Source organism: Citrus sinensis, chromosome 3, assembly GCF_022201045.2.
Source record: "Citrus sinensis cultivar Valencia sweet orange chromosome 3, DVS_A1.0, whole genome shotgun sequence".
In the NCBI taxonomy this organism is placed as follows: Eukaryota; Viridiplantae; Streptophyta; class Magnoliopsida; order Sapindales; family Rutaceae; genus Citrus; species Citrus sinensis.
In genome coordinates this window covers 46,735,328-46,750,578 of record NC_068558.1, presented here as the reverse complement: position 1 = coordinate 46,750,578, position 15,251 = coordinate 46,735,328, and the positions used below count along the sequence as shown (strand labels likewise).

Genomic DNA, 15,251 nt, shown 5'->3' with positions numbered 1-15,251 from the left:
AAGAGCCCATCCATTAAACCGACCCAAGCATACGGTATCACCCTTCATATACCCTCTTAGAGCCCCATCTTTTTTGCAGTGAAACTGTATGCTCGGGTCTGCTACACACCCTTACCCTGAAAGAAAGGGGTGCATTTAGCACTGCTCTTTCCTGGAAAGAATAATTTACTGTTGTCCAAGCTTCCTGCTTCTCGTTCGGACACAACGCTTCACAGTTGGCCACTAAATTTTTGTGTTAGAATTTTAAAATGATTCACTTTCCGACATACACGTATCACATATAACACAAAACAAAAATGCAATTGCAAGAATCAGAAATTAAAATCAAAATTAGGAACCAAATTTGAATTTCGCAGCCAATTTGCGCGCGCATGAATGAGTTGGTTAAACGACGTAGGTAAGCTCATCAACGGCCTCTCTCTTGTGGCCAAAGAAATCACCAAACGCTCACAAGCACTCCAGACCGCAAGAACGGGAGATGTTGAAACCCTAATTTCTTCATCTCTCAAGAAAGCCTTGGTTTCGGCCACCGAAATATCGGGTCTCACAAGAGGGACGGTTCGCGAGTTCACAAACCCTAAGCCGAAAGAATCCATCGTTTATTTTAACGATTCGTCTGACGTGGCACAGTCCGCACCATCTACTGATAAAGATGGCGCCGTTGATCAATTTGCAGCGTCGGTTAGAGATGTTTCAAATGACGGGGGGAAATTGGATGGGGAAAATGAAGCGAAGGTTCTTGAATCTTCTGTAGAGAAAGAAAGTTTGGTGAAAGAATTTGAGTCCATTGATTTGGGTGATAGGGTTGATGTGGACATAGAAAGAGAAGCGACCGCGAAGAGGCGGCGGCCGAGAGAAAGAAAAGTTCCTTCCACGCCCTTTTCTAGATTACTCGGGTGAGTTGTTTTATTATTTATTCAATTGCTCTGTTACAGACATGTGCTGTAAAAATAAACAACTCTAATGTAACGTAGGCGAATAATTTTAGTGCAGTTGTTTGCATATTGATGCTTAATGTAGAAAATCATTAATTCCGAAGTTGTATCATATGTTCTCTAGACTTTATTCCCTAACTAGTGTTGTTAAACTTCTAAAAGGTTTGCTGGTTTAGGAGCTGGTCTTGCTTGGGGAACAGTCCAGGAATCTACCAAGAGAATCATGTATGGTACACCAAGCTCTCAAGACAAGCAAGCTGCAATTTCCCCATTCTTATCTGATCAAAATGCAGAACGTTTAGCTTATGCACTATGTAGAATGCGTGGAGCAGCACTCAAGATTGGGCAGATGTTGAGCATACAGGATGAATCTCTTGTCCCTGCCCCGGTTGGTAGTTTTTTTTTTTTTTTTTAACTTTTATTTTGAATGTGTAATTGATCTCGGGGGGTTCACTATATTACTAAAGCAATAAATATTAAGAAAGAATTCTCTAGAATTTCTCCTTGAATAATTTATCTTCTCTAAAAAGGCACTCCTGTAGCTTTTAGAATTTGTCAGCAGTTAGAGCTGAAGCAACATTAAAGTTATAGATTTTACTAGCTCTGTTATGGCTTACGTAAGTATTTAGGAATGAAACAATGCAGTTAAATGTTTAGCATGGAGATTAAGCATATTGACAGCTTGGAATGCTGCCGCAAAACATATTCTACTGGGTTCAGGACTTGTGAGCACAACTTATTTTCAACTTGTTCGGTCTTTGGCCTGGCACTGGAGTGCAGAGAACACTTTTTTATGATGTTTACTATTATTATTTGTTTATTTATTTTTCTCTGCACTCTACAGCACTTATATTATAGTCTCACTATTGTTGCAACATCTTTTATTGTCGTCTTATAGATCTTGGCTGCTCTGGATATCGTCCGTCAAGGTGCAGACGTAATGCCAAGGTGGCAGCTTAATCAAGTTTTGGATGCTGAATTAGGTTCTGATTGGCAATCAAAGTTGACTAGTTTTGATTATGAACCAATGGCTGCTGCAAGTATAGGCCAGGTGATGCAATACGGCTGCATTTCCATTTTCCTGTGCAACTTATCGTCCTAGGTTTTTGAAGTTCAAAAACATAGAAATCTTTCTCTCTGTTATCCACCTAATCTTTATTATGCATAATGAAGAGTAGGAGTTCTAGTTCTCGTGGTTATAAACTTTTGAAAATGGGTTGGAAGTGATTAGTCAAATGTTATTGTTTATAGCAATGATTTTATACAGACTTTATCAACTTCTACTAACATAAGGCCCTTGCTACTTCTCCTGCCTCCACCTTTGTTATTTTTGTTACTCATTTTCCTTGTACATGATTTATTCCTTGGTTAATTTTGGTTTAGTTGGTAGGTTTCTTTTCTGATATTCAAAAAGTGAGCTGCTTTTATATATTAAAAATATTTCTTCATGATATTTAAAACACTGCACTTGACCTCGTAGTATTGGCAACAATTGTAGGTCCATCGAGCTGTCACAAAGGATGGTATGCAGGTTGCAATGAAAATTCAGTATCCTGGTGTTGCAGATAGTATTGAAAGTGACATTCAGAATGTAAAAATTTTGTTAGATTATACAAATCTAATTCCAAAAGGGCTTTATCTTGACAGCGCAATGAAGGTATGTACCTTTGTTTGAATGTGCATTTTTAATTGCTGTTATGTCAAAATGATTTGGGTATTGATACTTACATTAATGCATGAGAGTAGCTCACATAATTTTGGATTTTACAAAGCCTCCTGATTTCCTTTTTTGCTTTTTCTTGACCTCAAAAAGGAGAAAATAAATATATAATATGCTATGATTGTGTGATCCTCATGTATTCCGTCTCGTCACTGAGTTGCATGCTTCTAGTTCAATTGTATATTTGCATTAATCCCTTCTGTTCCACAAACTAGACATGGAGGGTTTCGTTCAAGCCCTGGAAAATAAATAAATAATTAAACTGTTGAAATTTCACGTGTATTTCTTTGCAGGTGGCAAGAGAAGAATTATCACGTGAATGTGACTATGAAATGGAGGCAGCCAATCAGAAACGCTTCAGAGATGTGCTATCAAATGCAAAAGGGTTTTATGTCCCATATGTTGTGGATGATACTTCTAGCAAAAGAGTTCTAACTACAGAACTTGTTTCCGGTAACCTTAGTATTTCATTTGTGTTACTCCTTTGCTTAAATTACAAGATCATTTTATCTGATAATGTAAACAATATATTCGTTGATCTTTGGTCATTGAAAAAGTACGGACTACATGAAAACAGTTGTTGTGGGGACTATTGCCTGATTGGATGAGTTACCTGATTTTAGGAACTTCATAACAAGGAAATAACTCTCTCTCTCTTTCTATTTCTTTGGTCTTTTGGGCTGCGGGTTTTTTTTTTTGGGGGGGGGGGGGGGGGTGTCACGCCGGCAGGGGATATGGGACTACATGAAAACTGTTATTGTGGGGACTACTGCCGGATTGGATGAGTTAACTGATTTTATGAACTTCATAATGAAGTAATAGCCTCTTCTTCCTTTCTTTTCGTTTGTATTCCTGGGTGTCTCTGTGCGTGTGTTTGTTTGTCGGTAATGAGTCATTTGAGTTGCATCTGATTGTCGTTTTTAGTATTTCCTTTGAGTACTGGATGCAATTTATCTAGTGCAAGTGGTCACACTTACCTTATCTGCAGAATAAATGTTGCCTTCTATTTTAACTTTTTGTTGAAGAACATTAAAAGTAACATGGCTGATGGTTGGTGCCATTAGAATAAGTTGATTAGTAGAGTAGTACATCTTTTAAAGTTTACTGTTTAGTTGAAATGATGTTTATTTGCTACAGGCATACCAATTGATAAGGTGGCACAACTAAGCCAGGAAACTCGAAATTATGTTGGGAAAAAGTTGCTGGAACTCACTTTAATGGAGCTTTTTGTCTTCCGGTTCATGCAGGCATGTTTTCACGTCCTCCATGCCATTTTTTTAATTACTTTCTTTTTGGTGTTTGGCTGCACCAGAGGAAAGTTTTTGTTGTTAGTGATATGGATTATTTTTAGTTAGGACGGTTCCCGGTGTAGATTCAAATCTACAAGTTTGATAGCTTCCATAATCACCTGCTTTCTTGCATCTTTGCTAATATTAGAGATGGCTTAGCTTTCTCCCGTGGATCTATATTCTTATAGAAGGAAGATGCTCAAATCTGTTTCCTGAACTTAATAAAGGTGGCAGGATACAGCCCTAGAAAAGGGAGGGTTACTAGCATCTTCTGGTGAAATATTTAATAGGTGCTCAACTTGACTTTTAACTTGTTCTTAATCAGGTTGGATTGAGGTTACGTATAACTTAACCATTTCTGATAGCATCCAACTGATATATATTTTTAATCAAACAAATTGGAAGAGCTAAGGTTTAGATTTTGCTGTATTTAGAATTGATCTATTTCCAAATGAAAGTCACCTCTCTCTCAGAGTCAGAAGTAATCTGACCTGGTGTATTTCATGATTTTTCTGTATTGTGTGCTTCTGCTTCATGATTCTTTATTTTGCAACGTAATTGTTATATGAAACAAAATCCAGTATCTTATAATTTCCTCCTAATAGTTTATTTTCTTCTGTTGTGTGTTTTCTGGTGCAGACTGATCCCAATTGGAGTAACTTCTTATATGATGAGGCTACAAAAACAATCAATCTCATCGACTTTGGAGCAGCTCGGGCATACCCTAAAAGCTTCGTTGATGAGTATTTGAGAATGGTATATTCTGCTTCCCATGCACTTGCGAGTAACTAAGGTTTATGTTAAGTTACTCTAACCTAGGCTTGTGTTATCAACTAATAGGATGTTGACACGAGTTTGTTATAAAATAACTAAAACCTTGGCTGATTATCCTCTGGTTTATAAAGTAACTAAAATAGTTGGAATTTGACTTATTATTTTTTAACTGTCCTTTGACCTGGAGCTCGTCCTGTGCTAATTGCTTCTACATGTACTTTGATCAGGTTGTTGCATGTGCAAATGGTGACAGAGAATCAGCGATTGAGATGTCTCGAAGACTAGGGTTCCTTACTGGAATGGAAAATGTGATAATGTTAGATGCTCATGTTCAGGCTGCATTTATAGTGGGAATGCCATTTGCAAAACCAGGTGGCTATGACTTCTGTGCCAACAATATAACCCAAAGCATTTCAAACCTTGGGGCAACGATGCTTAGGCACAGGCTTACACCACCCCCTGATGAGGCTTATAGTCTTCATCGGAAGCTTTCTGGTGCTTTCTTAGCTTGTATCAAGATCGGGGCAGTTGTCCCATGTAGGGAATTACTACTAGATGTATACGAGCATTATCAGTTCGGTGAAGAGAGTGATGAGTTCTTGTCAAGTGGCTCAATATCGTCATAGTCTAATCAGTTTTGTTTCCAAAATTTTGATTGATTCGTACACGTGCAATAAGTTTGGGATGCAATTATCCATCCCATTATTGTATGAAATTGTTTAATTCCACAAATTGGAGTGGGTTCGTAGTTTGCTCCATCCAGTTGGGCTTGAGCTATACGGAGTAATTGATTTTTCACAATTCTTTGCCGGCAAAGTGAATCAGTGAAGATTCTGAATAAAACTTGAGATTATGGTTGGACAATTGTATTTTAAAAAATTATAGTAATAAAATATTTAATAAATATTTATTATTTTAATTTATAAGTTTAATTAATTTAATTTTATATTTATATGATAAAAAATTTATTATATTTTTATTAATTTTATTAAAATTATTATTTTAAAATTATATTTACGGTATATTATTAATTTTTTTATCGATAGTTAAGGATTTATTTTTAATTGTCTTTAAATTATACGATCAATTAAGGTGTTGCCTTCAAAATAATGTCATTTTCTTGTTGAATGATTTTTTTTTTATACTTATTTTGAACTTCAAATATCTACTCTACAGTAAGATGTTATTTATTTACACGACTCCAGTAAATATCTGGTGAAAATTATTGAATTAGGAATAATCTAAATATGGAATATGAAAAAAAAATGGAAGAACCGAAGAAAAGAGTAATTTAGCATCAGCCCCCAATTGTTTCGACCGCGTGGAATGTGCCTCCATTTTTGTTAAAAAAATCAGTTAATTCTACGGCTTAGGTTGTCATTAACTTAAAAGATCATACTACCCTCAGTTTGAAGTGAATTGAGTAAGTACCAACATACCCTTTACAACTTACAAAATTTACATTAAGAAATAAAAAATTATTGTAATAATATATATTTTTATATTTTTTAAAAATTATATTTGGACATTATCCAAACGAAATTGTAAAGCCAGTCAACTACTAAATGAGAGACAAAGCATGATATTCCAATGTGAAAGAAGAAAATCAAACGGAAAACCATCAATGCATTACAAAATAATTATAGTAATCCCACTGAAACAACCAAAACCCAATGATAAAAAAACTTAATCTGATTATACCAAACCCCTGACTCTAAATTTCAATATAAAATTCTATTACAAAAAAGATCCAAATCAAGAAAATTCAATAAAAAGGACCTAAAAATTAAAAAAAAAACTAAAGATATTAAACCCTAAATTAAATGATAGAAGCGGCGGAGACGGCGGCGGCTTCAAGCAGTGGTGTTGACGCTTTCGTGCAGTGGTGGCAGTTCACGCAGAGTGGAGCATTTTATTATTGCCGGTTCAAGACGGCGGCAGATCACGCCGACAACCAATAGTAGTGAAAGGCAAGAAGAACAAGAAAGAGAAGAAGTATAAGAAGAAAAAAAGAAAGAAGAAGAATGAGAAGAAAAAAAGAATGAAGGAAAAAAAGGCGCGAAGAAGAAGAGAAGAAAAAAAAGAAAGAAAGGGAGATATATAAAAGATTTAAAAAAAACAAAAGGTGAAAAAGAGCTTTTTAAATTTTTATATAATATATTAGTTTAATATTGTACTAAATTATTAGTTCACCCTTTTTTCAGTTAACGGTAAATTTGACAGAAACGGGGGCGCGGTGCACATAGTCGAAAGATATGGGGCGCGGCGTAAGATATCGAAACAACTGGAGGCTAACGCTAAATTACCCAAAAGAAAAAGTGAAGGCTTTCATGAGGACAGCTGTATTGGACTAGACACTAGGAAAAACAGGAGCAGTGGATTCGGGGGGCGCGCCTCAACCTTTTTAAATAAAAGAAATTGAAAAAAAGACGACAACGGTCTCCCAATCAATTTGACTTTTTTGACTTTAATATATTCAGGAAAAAAAAAAATATATATTTTTTAACACCACCAACGCAACGATCGTCGGTGAGAAAAAACCAAAAGGTCGAACGTAAATGATTACATTCCAAAAGAACCACAACCAGAATCTACAAGCGAAAACAACAAAACTTGGTCATTGTCATAAATTTGTTATAATCTCTAATCACATTTATTTATTTGTTGGTTCTAAGTAGCGGCGGGTGGTGTCAAATTAGTCTCGCCTAAAGAAAGCTAAAAGAAAATGAAGCCGATGTTGTATTTCTGCTTCGTGATTGTTTTGATCCGCTCTGCGAGTGGCTTCTTCGAGGATTTGGATGCTCGAGAGACTTCGCTTTCTTACTTAGAAAACGATGCTGCTGCTACGTCCGAGCCTCTCATGGTCCCTCTCACGCTTATTCAGGGAGCTGATTCCAAAGGAGCTGGTAACTTCTACTTGTTTGTCTTTGTAAAATTATGTATTGAATTTTAATCTCTTCAAAATTAAAATGGCGCAGTCTGTTTGGATGGCACGCTGCCTGGTTATCATATACACCGGGGTTCTGGATCGGGAGCAAACAGCTGGCTCATTCATTTGGAAGTGTGTAATTCTTTTATATTATTACTTTTAAGTTTCAGCTACCAATCAGTTTTAGTGTTTTTTTTTTTTTAATTTTTTCGTAGAAATTATTTGTGAGTGTTTTGGATGCAGGGAGGTGGATGGTGTAATACCATTAGAAATTGTGTGTACCGCAAAACCACCCGCCGTGGATCAGCAAAATTTATGGAAAAGCAGCTACCATTTACCGGCATATTGAGCAACAAAGCTGAAGAAAATCCAGGTACCCAACGTCTACATGCTTTAATTTTGCTCAAATTGTTTGTTAGCTTTCAATTTCATGAATAAATATGTGATTAACATCTTGTGGCTGCTTGTAGATTTCTTCAACTGGAACAGAGTAAAGCTGCGTTACTGTGACGGGGCTTCGTTTAGTGGAGATAGTCAAAATGAGGTTGATTGAATTACCAAACTTTGTCATTTCCTTTTTCCTCAAACTGTTGATACTTAGCAGTGCTTACAAATTTTCTGCAAAGAGCCTCGTCACTACCTATCAGTGGTGAGGTTAGATGACTTAAGCAGTAAACTCGAATATCAAATGGTGAGGTTAGATGACTTAAGTAGTAAACTCGTATATCAAATGGTTTTAGTGTGATATTATTGAATTAACTGTCTCTTTCTGCCTTTAATGGATGCACATCACACTTTTAGTTGTTCTCACGTTTCGTTACTTTACTTTCTTTCCAAAACATTTGTGATGGTTTTAAACAAGTTTGCTGATTGGTGGGTGTTAGGTTAATATTTCACTGCTCAAATGGACCTCGTCACTACCTATCAGTGGTGAGGTTAGATGACTTAAGCAGTAAACTCGAATATCAAATGGTGAGGTTAGATGACTTAAGTAGTAAACTCGTATATCAAATGGTTTTAGTGTGATATTATTGAATTAACTGTCTCTTTCTGCCTTTAATGGATGCACATCACACTTTTAGTTGTTCTCACGTTTCGTTACTTTACTCTCTTTCCAAAACATTTGTGATGGTTTTAAACAAGTTTGCTGATTGGTGGGTGTTAGGTTAATATTTCACTGCTCAAATGGACCCTCAATGTTAGTGGTTTTTGGGGCCTATCGCTCGTAAACAGATTAATGGCAACACTATTTAAAATTAGTGTAGCCAAACTCCCATTTTCTAAAAAACCGAACTCTCATTTCCTTAAAGGACTTATTTACCACGTGTTGCAGCTGAGGTAAATGTTACTGACTGTGCTCACATTTAGAGTAATTACACTTGCAGGGAGCACAACTTTATTTTCGAGGACAACGTATTTGGTTAACTGCTATGCAAGATTTAATGGCCAAGGGAATGCAGAATGCTGACCAGGTTTCCATAGATCATTTGCTTTTTATTCAATACTTTATAATTAGCTTTGAATCTCATAATTGTTTTACATGCACATCTATTCAGGCTCTTCTTTCTGGATGCTCTGCGGGAGGGCTGGCATCCATTCTTCATTGTGATGAGTTCCGCGATTTATTTCCTAAAACAACCAAAGTGAAATGTCTAAGTGATGCTGGAATGTTTCTAGATGCGTAATGATCTATAAAGCTAGTCTATTGTGATATCAATTGGCATTTATTTTAAATTTGAAAGACATTTCTCGGCTAACAATCTTCATTGATTATGTAGTGTTGATGTATCTGGTGGGCACACCTTAAGGAATATGTTTGCAGGCGTAGTTAGCTTACAGGTATCCCACAAAATATTTTAGTATGTTTTGTTATTAAAAGTTGATCATAATAGAACATTTAAGGTTCTATTGTGACCCTTGAAAGACTTAAAACTTTTTTTAAAGTTGTTCATATGCTTTAATTGAAATAAAAAGGTTTGGTTGATTATTTGATCATTTTGAACTTGTGATGTCTACTGCTATAACTCTTCAGTCTGGTTTATAACTGTGAATATTTGTTTGAATATTAGGAAGTTCAAAAGAATCTGCCAATTACTTGTACCAGCCAACTGGATCCAACATCGGTAAACATCTGGCTTTCCTTGGCTTTTCTGGATCCAACTTATTTCAACAGTAGTTATGAAAACGTGACTTTATGTAGAGGACTAGATTATATTCACTCTCTTCTCTCTTTCTTTAGTGCTTCTTCCCTCAAAATTTGGTTGCAAATATCAAGACTCCTATGTTTCTTCTCAATGCAGCATATGATGCATGGCAGGTAAATTCCTATCTTATTTTCTTGACACTCTTGTGGCAATTCCTATCTTATTTTCTTGACACTCTTGTGGCAATTCCTATTTTATTCTTTTGAAAATCTTGTGGCAATTCACATATCATGCACTAAACTTGGGCAAGGAGTTTCAGATATCATCTACATTATTTTAGGAAAATATTTGTGATGCTACTTATGCTTCTTCAGATATCTTCCCAAATGAAAAAATCCTAGCTTGTCTAGAAAAGAGGCTCTCTTCTCGTATTGAGATACAATCAATGGAATTAACTCCCTTCCTTTTAACGTGAGAAGATCTTACCTAAGCCCAATTTCAACCTTATCCAGAACCAGTCTGTGTGCGTAGCACAAAGCTTATATATGATATGTGGACTGGCTTGATTATCAGGTCCAAGCTAGTCTAGCTCCACCGACGGCTGACCCTCATGGTTACTGGAGTGATTGCAAATCAGATCATGCACATTGTAATTCATCACAGATCCAATTTTTCCAAGGTAACTCTTCGGTTGCATTCTGGTTTGCTTTAGGTTCCGATCTCTGATCATCATAATGTAAATATAATCTTCAGTTTATTCCTATAACAGATTTTTTTCTTTCCTTTGTATGAAACAGACTTCAGGAATCAAATGCTCAATGCTGTAGAAGTTTTCTCAAAGTCCAATGAAAATGGATTGTTCATAAATTCATGTTTTGCTCATTGCCAATCTGAGAGGCAAGATACATGGTATGCGGATGATTCTCCTCGCATCGGGGACAAGGTATGTCATTTCTATCATTATTTCAAACAGCAGTGTCACAAAACTTATAATAGAGTATTCATGAATCTATTTGCGGTTTTTTTAAAATGGGCATTTATTTATTTTATTTTACCTAAGAATCTATATAAAATAGTGGAATTACCTTGACCTTCATGACAATTTGACTCAAATGAGTTGCCTTATTAGAAGAAGTTGGGTAGGGTAAGCAACTATCTTATGAAGAATAATTTAGGCAAATAAAAGATGAGGGTGGTTAGGGAAGTATAAATACCAGGATTTGGAAAACTAGTACTTCGACTGCTAATGTGCTTATTTATTTTATGGAAACATTTAGGAAGCGGTTGGAAAATTATGATGTTCTGGATGCTAATAATTACGCAGTTGATACATAGTTAAGATTATAGAAAGTCTTAAAATTTTCGACCTCATTAAATCACTCTAAAAGGTTGCTCGTAAAGTTATTACTTGATAATGTCATATGTTAATTTGATTATGCTGTCAACATGTAGGGGATTGCAAAATCTGTTGGAGATTGGTATTTTGATCGAGCAGCTCTTAAAGCAATTGATTGCCCTTACCCCTGCGACAAGACCTGCCGCAATTTAGTATTTAAGTGAGTGGAATTATTCTTGGCTCCACAAGCCATTTAATCATTTATCTCAAGTGTTATTGTAGAAATTGTAAGATTCATAGATGAGATAAAATGGCTATCCCCTGCCTGGGAATGCAAATCTACAGGCAGCATTCTTCTTGTATATTCGTGCAGATTTTAAGGGAAATATTGTTGTGTCTACAGGACTTAAGGTTTTTCAGCCTTATCTTAATGACGCTAATTTTCAGTTCTTTACCTCCAATAGGATATGGAAATCAGTGCATAGAGCAGAGGGCGTCGTATATTAACATCATAGGCTCCCTATGCTTTCATTAGCAAAAAGTAAATTTTAAGTTGGAGGGATATAAAATCATATTGTGCCGTTACATTGTTTATACATATATCTTAGATATGATTTGAGGGATCATGATACAGTTAAGTTCATGATGCACCTCTCTGAATTCCATTTCGTCTCGAGTGTGAGACTGAAATCAATATCTTCCTCTGCAGCAATGATGTTATATCAGAAATAACAATCTCCCAGAGCACAAGGTTAACTTTTGTCCTCCCAAGTCTGCTTGGTGCCTGCCTCCTTGATGTCCTTCACATTTTCGAATGCACTGAAGGGTTTGCATTTTGTCAGTGATACATTATTACATTTCGGTTCGGTTCGTTTCAATTATATTATCATTCAGGAGGGGTTCCTTGAAGGTTGTTCACCTATGTATTTATTATCACACTGATGGGTGATTTATTCATTTTAATTTTTTGATATCCGTCATTGTTGGTTAGGTAAAGATCTAACTCCACAAAACTTGTTAATGAATTTAAATATGCAGGCAGTATAACAGCCGTACCAAATTTTGAGCTCAAGTTTTAATTGTTCCATTTGATTTGTGGTCAAGTGGAGCTCAGAAAACCCCAGGAACCATCGTATAATTTGAACTTTCTGAGTAAAATGATAAATTTTCCGTGGAAAACACAGCTAGTCTGTAACATAATATCAAACCCTGAATAAAAAACAAAGGACTTTAGTAAGCGATTAGCAAGTATATTCCAATTCTATAAAGGCTCCATCTTGAGTTGGTTCGTCTAATATTTTACAAGAACAGACACCGGGTACAGAGACAGTACTCGCAGCAAGCTGTAGGCTACTGACTAGTGAGCGATCCCCAAAAAAAAAGGTTGAACCCCGAATGCCAACTTTCCAACCCAAAAAAAAAATTAATTAAAAAAGAGGAACCTTTGAAAAGATGAGGGGAAAAAAAAAACTGATATGGTATGTAGTAAGGAAAATGAAGGAGAAGCAACACTCTTCGTCCAACAAACAAAAACTGGAAAATTAAACCCCGGAATTAGGAGCCGGAGGCAGTAAAGACAGTGAGTCAAGCGCTGTGTCGAGATGTTGATGCAAGTGCCACAGCCTGCGCCCACACCTTGAGCCGTGCCTTCACATCCCGCGGATCATCACCTGAATTACATACAAATTCAGTACGGACACTCGGTAATCTGAAAAAGACAATGCAGAAACGCAAAGAATTGCAACCGGAGCCGGGATATTAAAGGGAAATTATTACCGGGGCTAGAGATGCGCCAATTGGCGATGGGAGAATTGCCACCACTGCTAGTATCAAGCGTTGAACCGGACAAAGAAACACGACCGGGCATCTCCAAGGTACGCTCATGCTCCAATTCAAACCCAAGGTCTCTACAAGCTTTCATTTCTTCTAATCCCATACACAAAGACCTTCTCCCACCTTTAGGCCTCGTTATCACCACAACTCCACTCCCACAGCCGCCGCTTTGATCGCTCTCTCCACTTGCACTATTATTATCTCTATCTTTCTTATTTACATACTTACTGCTGTTCACAGTCCTCCTCCTCCTCAAATTCCTTCTCACCTTTTGCCTCAACCTACCCTTTTGCGCTTCATTCTCACTCGCATAATCTTTGACAGTACCCATCATCTCCTCCTCCTGACTTATTGACTCGCGACGAGCGCTCCGGCGAGGCGGCGTCCCTGGCATCGAGTACCATCCGGCTTCTTTGTCAGAATCCGACGACAGTTCCGCCAACCCTTTGAATTCTTTTTCATCGGAGAATTCCTCATCCGCATCACCATCAAAACTTTCTATTGACAATCTCGACATGTAAATATTCATGCCCTCACCGTCGTCGTCGTCGTCGTCGTCGTCTTCATTAGTGTACATGGAACTTGTGCACACGGACAGCCTAGACAAGTTGTGGGGTTGATGATGATGGTCATACCCATCATCAGTATCATCAAATTCTTCATCGTGCATGGAAGAAAGTACAGTCATGGTTTCATCAGACGCCATGATATCTAGCAAATCAACAGATTTTTTTTTTTTTTTTTAATTTGGTAAGAGCAGAAAAACGAGCGAAGAAGAAGATAAAAGAACTGTATGTAGAGAGTAGAGGGAATATAGAAAGAGCGGGCGCAATAGTTAATTAATAGCACAACGCTGTAGCGTTTGAGCTTTCGTGAATCATTCGTTACAAAATTTCATGATAAGGTCAAAGGGTAAACTCAATCTCTTCCCCAAGAACCTTTTTTATACACACCCAACCTATATTCTTGTGATTCCATATATGCCCGTACTTCACTGGCTGTCTTGAGTCTAGCCTTCCAGGTGTCATAAAGATGTATTTTTTGATAGCTATCAATGCTAGGGGTATTGCGGTATATGAGTGGATAAACGTGTGATGCGACACATTAATTGTACTCTACAGTGACCGCAGTTAAGTAAGAAGATCAAATAATAATAATAATAATTAAAGGTATCCACACGGCAGCGCTGTGACAAACGACGTAGAGAATCGGAGTTCCCACAACAGTGATACAAGGACACGTATCACCTGATAATTGCTGCTTCTGGACCCGTAATTCGTTAGTGAGTCGCAACTTCGGCAGTCAGCATTCAGCAAAGCCCCAGTTCTACAAACAAAGAAAAAACAGAAACAAAACAGAGACAGAAATTTGAGAGGAGTGTACCCCATAGGGACCTGCCTGCACGACTTCCCAACCACGGCGAGGTGACAATACCATTAGCCATGTCCCGCCTATCCTTTCCTTTCCCGTCACTATTACCCTTTACCCCCGCTGCTTCTCACTTGTCAATTTTGTCATAAGATTATTGATACCATCAAAAGACTAGAGATTTATTTTAACTTAACTAAATCAAAAGAGTTTTTCAATTAGCATTAATTATTGAAACCGATGTGAATATATAACTAAAAAAAATCATACGTCTACCTATGAATTTTTAAGGGACTGCTTATTTTATTAAGATCACAGAAAATTGTGTTATGAACATTACTTGCTTATTTTTGGGCCTCAAATGAATTTTCAAGAAGTACCATGTCTTCGAGCTTGGTGCATCCACTAATTTTACAGTGTTGCAAAATGACACTTTTATTTGTCTCTACTGAATAAGTCTTTTTGTTCACTAAGTTTTCTATTTTGATGGAAATGGAAATGATACATTATAGCATTTTTTTTTTTGGGTAAATATTATCACAATTTACTGATCGAAAGAGAGACATAGACATTCATTTATGTATAACGCAAACTTTAAGAGTTTGAGTGCACTTTTTCATAGAATAAAGTTCAATGAATAATATGACTAAACCTTATCAATTACAATTATATAAGTCCCGAGTAGGAATTAACCAAACACTTGTTACTCCCATATAAACATTGCCACTAAAGTATCATCACTCGAAAAAATAGCAAATTCTTTATCAAAAATCACTGGCACGTGGATTCTGAACCCCAGAAACGCATGCATTATTGAGTTTGGAGTGGACTTGGGTCCCAAACAAAAAGAGTACTAAAATGAGAAAAAGGCTGGCAAAATTAAGGTGGAACCACGATCCCGTTATTGCCGTTAACAGTAGCTG

At 36.7% G+C, this 15,251-nt stretch overlaps 3 protein-coding genes across 3 annotated transcripts; 2 read left to right on the top strand and 1 right to left on the bottom strand.

Moving 5' to 3' along the window:
- Positions 1-39: 39 nt before the first annotated feature.
- Positions 40-5,519, top strand: LOC102610043 (hypothetical protein). The gene is made up of 8 exons (XM_006492378.4): positions 40-896; positions 1,098-1,323; positions 1,834-1,986; positions 2,434-2,592; positions 2,949-3,108; positions 3,793-3,902; positions 4,584-4,700; positions 4,946-5,519. Exons 1-8 carry the CDS (start codon positions 376-378, stop codon positions 5,342-5,344), a joined length of 1,845 nt encoding a protein of 614 aa, XP_006492441.1. The 5' UTR covers positions 40-375; the 3' UTR covers positions 5,345-5,519.
- A 1,707-nt stretch (positions 5,520-7,226) lies between these two features.
- On the top strand, positions 7,227-11,576 carry LOC102609454 (pectin acetylesterase 6-like). The gene is made up of 12 exons (XM_006492376.4): positions 7,227-7,624; positions 7,697-7,779; positions 7,891-8,020; positions 8,118-8,191; positions 9,033-9,119; positions 9,204-9,328; positions 9,426-9,486; positions 9,717-9,770; positions 9,887-9,964; positions 10,365-10,470; positions 10,589-10,734; positions 11,244-11,576. The coding sequence occupies exons 1-12, from the start codon at positions 7,444-7,446 to the stop codon at positions 11,349-11,351; spliced, it is 1,233 nt and encodes a 410-aa protein (XP_006492439.2). The 5' UTR covers positions 7,227-7,443; the 3' UTR covers positions 11,352-11,576.
- Positions 11,577-12,356: 780 nt separating this feature from the next.
- On the bottom strand, positions 12,357-13,907 carry LOC102609729 (hypothetical protein). The gene is made up of 2 exons (XM_006492377.4): positions 12,904-13,907; positions 12,357-12,797 (listed from the first exon to the last, which is right to left on the bottom strand). The coding sequence occupies exons 1-2, from the start codon at positions 13,664-13,666 to the stop codon at positions 12,712-12,714; spliced, it is 849 nt and encodes a 282-aa protein (XP_006492440.2). The 5' UTR covers positions 13,667-13,907; the 3' UTR covers positions 12,357-12,711.
- Positions 13,908-15,251: the final 1,344 nt, after the last annotated feature.